The 6,659-nt window shown below is 44.3% G+C and overlaps 1 protein-coding gene across 1 annotated transcript; it reads left to right on the forward strand.

The window, feature by feature from the left end:
- The first annotated feature begins 258 nt into the window (after positions 1 to 258).
- On the forward strand, positions 259 to 4,681 carry LOC127926319 (transcription factor Sox-8). Its single transcript, XM_052511745.1, has 3 exons — positions 259 to 1,044; positions 1,425 to 1,654; positions 1,967 to 4,681. Exons 1-3 carry the CDS (start codon positions 635 to 637, stop codon positions 2,734 to 2,736), a joined length of 1,410 nt encoding a protein of 469 aa, XP_052367705.1. The 5' UTR covers positions 259 to 634; the 3' UTR covers positions 2,737 to 4,681.
- Positions 4,682 to 6,659: the final 1,978 nt, after the last annotated feature.

Here is a 6,659-nt window from a genome sequence, read left to right on the forward strand (position 1 = left end):
AATTCCTTGATGTGTAAATACACTACTGGACGTAAGATTGGAAATCGTTTTCTGACACTTTCATGTTTTGTGATAAAGTTGATTCAATTGGAGGTGTTTTCCATGCATTAAACAACGGTTCACTCAAATAGGTAGGCTAATCCGCACTAAACGAGAGAGGGCATGCTGGGGTGAGAAGGAAAACAGGAAAACATTATGACACAAACATATATATATATATATTTTTTTTTTTTACAAATGACTTGTCATTCAAAACGCCAACCAATCGGAAACAAAAATGGTGATAAGGCTCAACCAATCAGAAGCAGAAGGTGGAGTGAGGGCTCCAAACTTCAAGTAAAGTTCCTCTATCGCCCCAACTCTGCACTCACTGTGAAGACTGCTGCGTCCAGAACTGTACCACCTCTGACAGCACAGGACAGGACAGGACGAAGAAAAACAAACAAACACAGAAAGGGAAAACAACGGAGTTTTTGTTGATGTTGTGAAGGAGTCTACCTACCATGGTTCAGCGTGCGTAAAATGCGCAATTGTTCTAGCTCATTATTTTCACTTGAAAAGTCGGAGACACTAAAAAATAAATAAACGACACTAAAGTATTTACACCGGATATAATCCTTTTGAGGCTGATCAAATGTTAAAAATGACCGCAGAGCATGACAAGTCCATCAGCGACCCACCGTGTAGCCCGGCGGGGACTACGAGCTCCATGTCGCAGGATGATTCCGACTCGGATGCGCCCTCGTCGCCAACGGGATCAGATGGATCACTCCTCGCTGGTATAGGAAAGAAACTGGACGGCGAGGATGATGACCGATTCCCAGCCTGCATACGTGACGCGGTGTCGCAGGTTCTCAAGGGATATGACTGGTCCCTCGTCCCCATGCCCGTTCGGGGAAATGGCTCGCTGAAAAATAAACCCCATGTCAAAAGACCGATGAACGCGTTCATGGTGTGGGCGCAAGCGGCGCGCAGAAAGCTGGCGGACCAATACCCTCATCTGCACAATGCGGAACTGAGCAAGACTTTGGGGAAGCTATGGCGGTAAGTAGGACCAAGTGGAAATGTTTATAACAAAAAATATATAATTTACATAGGTCTATCAAACAAAAACAAGTATACTTGAATCTGATTTTAAAGAGACGTGTCACTAAATAGAAACGAATTAGGTCATCACTCCAGTCACTATTCTGTGAAGTCTATGCAGTTTATCAATAGAAAACATGCACATTTTTGCACAATTTAGAAAGAAAAACAGGGAGGAAAGTACGTTTTTTCCACTTTGGATAATTGTGGGCCTAATGACCAGAATGATCTTCCCTGTTTAAATAGGTCTACTTAAATAAGTGGGTTTTATAATTAGGCCATTACAATGCACCAACTGAATAGGTCATTTACATGTTATGTTCACACTATTACCATAGCTTACTCTCAGAGAATGAGAAGCGGCCATTTGTGGAGGAAGCAGAGAGACTTCGGGTGCAGCACAAAAAAGACCATCCGGACTACAAGTACCAGCCTCGGCGTCGGAAGAGTGTGAAACCTGGGCAGAGTGACTCCGACTCTGGTGCAGAGCTGGGGAATCACATGTACAAGGCTGAACCAGGATTGTTGGCAGGCATAGCCGATGGACACCACCACCTTGAACATGCAGGTGAGTTGATGAGAAAGAATGTGTCAAAATAGCACAATTAACATCTTATGTAGTCAACAATTTGGATTTATGACATGTGTAAATGGCTAAGGACAGTCAATACTTTACAATGTCTGTTGTTTTTTAGGAGCTAATTGTGCGTTAACTGTTAATAATATTTAGATTTTACCAGAATGTCCCCAAAGCTTCATGACATTCTAAATTCACCAACTAATTAAATGTGATCAAATGTGACTATATTTCGATCACTTGGACCATTCCCAAGTGTGGTGTTCAACATACCTGACCTGTTTCTGTTTCACCATCCTCAAGGCCAACCCCACGGTCCACCCACACCCCCCACCACCCCCAAAACGGACCTGCACCACGGGGGCAAACTGGACATGAAGCACGAGGGACGGCGCCTGCTGGACAGCGGCCGACAGAACATCGACTTCAGCAACGTGGACATTTCCGAGCTCAGCACCGACGTCATCAGCAACATGGAGGCCTTCGACGTGCATGAGTTTGACCAGTATCTACCGCTCAATGGCCATGCCTCCACCGCTGGCGCAGGCGTGGACCACCACAGCCACCATGGACCAAACCCTGCATCTGGTGCTATCTCGTATACATCATACAGCCACGCCACAGCGAACAGTGCCGTTTGGAGCCGCAAGAGTGCCACCATGTCTGCCTCTTCCTCAACTTCTAGCGAGACGGTCCCACAGCACCGGGCCCACATCAAGACGGAGCAGCTGAGCCCCAGCCACTACAGCGGCGACAGTCACTCTCACAGCTCCCCCTCCCACTCAGATTACTCCCACTCCTACACAGCCCAGACCTGCGTGACGTCATCCGCAGCTGCAGCTGCAGCCTCCTTCTCCAGTTCTCAGTGTGACTATACAGACCTCCAGAGTTCCAACTATTACAACCCCTACTCAGGCTACCCTTCCAGCCTGTACCAGTACCCTTACTTTCACTCCTCCAGAAGGGCGTACCACGGGAGCCCCATCCTCAACAGTTTGTCCATTCCCCCCACCCACAGTCCTCCCACCTCCAACTGGGACCAGCCGGTGTACACCACCCTATCCAGACCGTAGGTGACTGTTCATTACTCACCAGGGACGTGTTCATCAATATGTTTTGCAACGGACAACGAAGATGACCATTTCTTATTCGACAAGTCGAAGTAGTCCCTCCTTTTTGTTTGTTTGGTGCCCAATGAACACAACCCTGGTCTCGTGGAAATGTGAGAACTGGAGGACGAGGATTGGAGGGTGCTCGGCTATCCCGTGCCAATTTCAACATATCGAAGAAAGAATATCGAAGTGCCTGCTGATTTTATACAAACCGTTTTTGTTTTACCTTACCCATGGAGAGACAGAAAGACTGACTTTGACAAAGAAATCAAATCAAAGGCGAGCCAAAATTCCTCTGTGAGGAGTCGGACCCCCCCCCCACACACACATCTAGTACAGCCACGCCTTCTTCAAGTTCAGGGTTGTGTTCATTAGGGCACACAATGGAAATGTTTTAAGATATATTGCAACGGAAAATGAGCTTTTCTTATTTCTTCTGTTTGGTGCCTAATGAACACAACCCAGGTCTGCACATGTTGTTGTGTTGTGTGCACCGTTGAGACAGCAGCGTGGAGGCCTGCCACGGACTTGTGTAGGAGAGAGAGAGAATTACGCTTAGGCCCAAGTCCTTGGTGAAGCAGATGGAGAAACAGATACTTTTGGAATGAAGCTCTGGGATTAAGGATTTTTTCACAGGCTGAATCCCATATGGCACCCTATTCCCTATATAGTGCATTACTTTTAACCAGGGCCCACAGGGCTCTGGTCAAGTAGTGCACTACAGTATGAGGCTGAGCTGTATAACTTAAAAATGCACACAGATATTTACATCAGTGGACCAGTCTTAATTCAGTTGTTCATTTGAATTCTTAAATGTTCATTTTGTTGTTATTTTGATGTTAGAAATGTCTTAAATATGTATTTATGTTCATCACATTATTTCCCGTGTTATTTCCAATGTTGCCGTTAAACACCAGTAACAAAGTCGGGGTCTATCACAGTGTTTGTTACATGGAAGTGGGTGGGTGGTGGACAGTAGAAACTCCATAACCCATTACTACATTTTATATCATCATTCCCTAGACGACCAGTAATGAACATTGTCTCCATTCCAAGTTGCAGGAAAGCAAAGTGGGACCAATAGAATAGATCTATTTGAATTTCACATGATGCAACAGATACCAATCGACCAATAGAATGCCACCTGATCCAACAGGTGCCTGGAAGCTATGCTTGACCAATTGCGATTAGTCATGATGTGGGGTTTAAGGAAGTGGGGTAAGATAACACCAGACACACTGAGTAATGCGTCAGCTGGACTTATGCAGACAGGACGACACACAGATGTGTGTGTTCGTGCGTGTGTTGTCCTAGGGGACCAAGCATGAACAAGTAAGGACAGAACAGTTGTTTTGATTGACTAAGCAGCATACTGTACTGTTATCTGAGCTCATCAGGGCCACCGAAAGCTTACAAAGAAAGACAGAGAGTCTTCTTATTCACTATGGCAGAATGCATGTGAGAACGTTCATGTATGTGTTTTGGGTCAATTCCTCAGAAGTCATAAGGTGCCAATTCACTGTAACCCAGTTTACAATGCGCAGAACATATGTGTCTTCTAATGCTTTATCATCATTTCCCAATTGGATTATTAACAAACTTCATGCAGCATACAGTACAATCAGTAATCCACACTACAGAATCAAATCATCTCTACGTAATCTTAATCTGGTGCCGTGTGTAACAGCCTCAATGTCTGTTCAGTGTGTCTTTGTACAGAGCACCATACTCTACTTTATGTCCACAGAATGCAGTGTTTTTCTTTATATTATCGCAGTGTATGTTTTTAATGACTAAGCTGTGAACTATGTCATCATCTATATTAACTAGGTCATCCACACGCCACAGCTAACCCATTTGCTGGCCGTTTCGCTGTAAAGAAATAAAAATGAACTTTTCTCATTGACTGACTGTGCCTTTTTTTAATGTAAATGTGATATTATGTGATAGGTTGAAGTTAGCCTGGTCCCAGATCTGTCTGTACTGTCTTGCCAATTCCTATTGTCAAGACCTGTTTGACATCACACACAGGTCTTGAACCAGTTTAGGTTGAAGTAGCTCTAGGCTTGAAATGTAGGATGATATATTGACATTTATTTTCTCAACCTCCAGTAATGATGGATTCAGCTAAATAGGATCACGACAACAGAATAGGGTCACGACAACAGAATAGGATCACGACAACAGAATAGGATCACGACAACAGAATAGGATCACGACAACAGAATAGGGTCACGACAACAGAATAGGGTCACGACAACAGAATAGGATCACGACAACAGAATAGGATCACGACAACAGATTAGGATCACGACAACAGAATAGGGTCACGACAACAGAATAGGATCACGACAACAGAATAGGGTCACGACAACAGAATAGGATCACGACAACAGAATAGGATCACGACAACAGAATAGGGTCACGACAACAGAATAGGATCACGACAACAGAATAGGATCACGACAACAGAATAGGGTCACGACAACAGAATAGGATCACGACAACAGAATAGGGTCACGACAACAGAATAGGATCACGACAACAGAATAGGATCACAACAACAGAATAGGGTCACGACAACAGAATAGGATCACGACAACAGAATAGGGTCACGACAACAGAATAGGATCACGACAACAGAATAGGGTCACGACAACAGAATAGGGTCACGACAACAGAATAGGGTCACGACAACAGAATAGGGTCACGACAACAGAATAGGATCACGACAACAGAATAGGGTCACGACAACAGAATAGGGTCACGACAACAGAATAGGGTCACGACAACAGAATAGGGTCACGACAACAGAATAGGGTCACGACAACAGAATAGGATCACGACAACAGAATAGGGTCACGACAACAGAATAGGGTCACGACAACAGAATAGGGTCACGACAACAGAATAGGGTCACGACAACAGAATAGGGTCACGACAACAGAATAGGGTCACGACAACAGAATAGGGTCACAACAACAGAATGAATAAAACAGAATAGGGTGACAACAGAATAGGGTCACGACAACAGAATCACAACAACAGAATAGGGGCGTGAAACGTCCTCTGTTTTGAATAAATCACCCTTTCTGTTTTGAGGTGCTGTCTGTTTTGCTCCACCCTCCTCTGTTTTGCTCCACCCTCCTCTGTTTTGCTCCACCCTCCACCCTCCTCTGCTCCACTCTCTTTTTGCTCCACCCTCCTCTGTTTTGCTCCACCCTCCTCTGTTTTGCTCCACCCTCCTCTGTTTTGCTCCACCCTCCTCTGTTTTGCTCCACCCTCCTCTGTTTTGCTCCACCCTCCTCTGTTTTGCTCCACCCTCCTCTGTTTTGCTCCACCCTCCTCTGTTTTGCTCCACCCTCCTCCTGCTCTCACATCTGTATAGTAGACAGCAGTTGTCGAACACAGAACCATGTACGACAGATTAAAGGAGAACTACACCCCAAAACAACATTTTTATATTTTATTCATTATTTCACTATTAATAGAATCTCAAAAGGCATCTTCACAACACATTTTGTTCTGTGCTGAATTCCTGAAGAACATGACTGCTGCGCTGCCATGCTCAATTTGGAGATTGTATTAACAACAGAGTAATGAACAAAATATACAAATATCCCTCACCCATCTATAACATGAATATATTAGTAATGATAGTTCTTCATTTGGAATTTTTGTAAAGTGTTCATTGAAAACTGGAAAACTGAAACTTAAAACTGTCTGTCGGATGCCACAGAGTCGCTGTAGTTAGTTTTCCTCACTACAGGCTTCCATTTGAATCAGTTAGTTTTCACTTGAAAACCTATGCTAAAATAAAATACTATTTAAGGTTCCATCAGTCTTTATTTCTGTCACCATTCTGTAGGCCACATCTAACACAC

Source organism: Oncorhynchus keta, unplaced genomic scaffold, assembly GCF_023373465.1.
Source record: "Oncorhynchus keta strain PuntledgeMale-10-30-2019 unplaced genomic scaffold, Oket_V2 Un_contig_7427_pilon_pilon, whole genome shotgun sequence".
Classification (NCBI taxonomy): domain Eukaryota; kingdom Metazoa; phylum Chordata; class Actinopteri; order Salmoniformes; family Salmonidae; genus Oncorhynchus; species Oncorhynchus keta.

What these genes read in the sequence shown, in the direction of transcription:
- LOC127926319 (XM_052511745.1), top strand. Translation starts at nt 635, where the DNA reads ATGTTAAAAATGACCGCAGAGCATGACAAGTCCATCAGCGACCCACCG. An exon ending in ACTTTGGGGAAGCTATGGCG is followed by an intron (nt 1,045 to 1,424) that starts GTAAGTAGGACC and finishes CTATTACCATAG; the next exon opens with CTTACTCTCAGAGAATGAGA. An exon ending in CCACCACCTTGAACATGCAG is followed by an intron (nt 1,655 to 1,966) that starts GTGAGTTGATGA and finishes ACCATCCTCAAG; the next exon opens with GCCAACCCCACGGTCCACCC.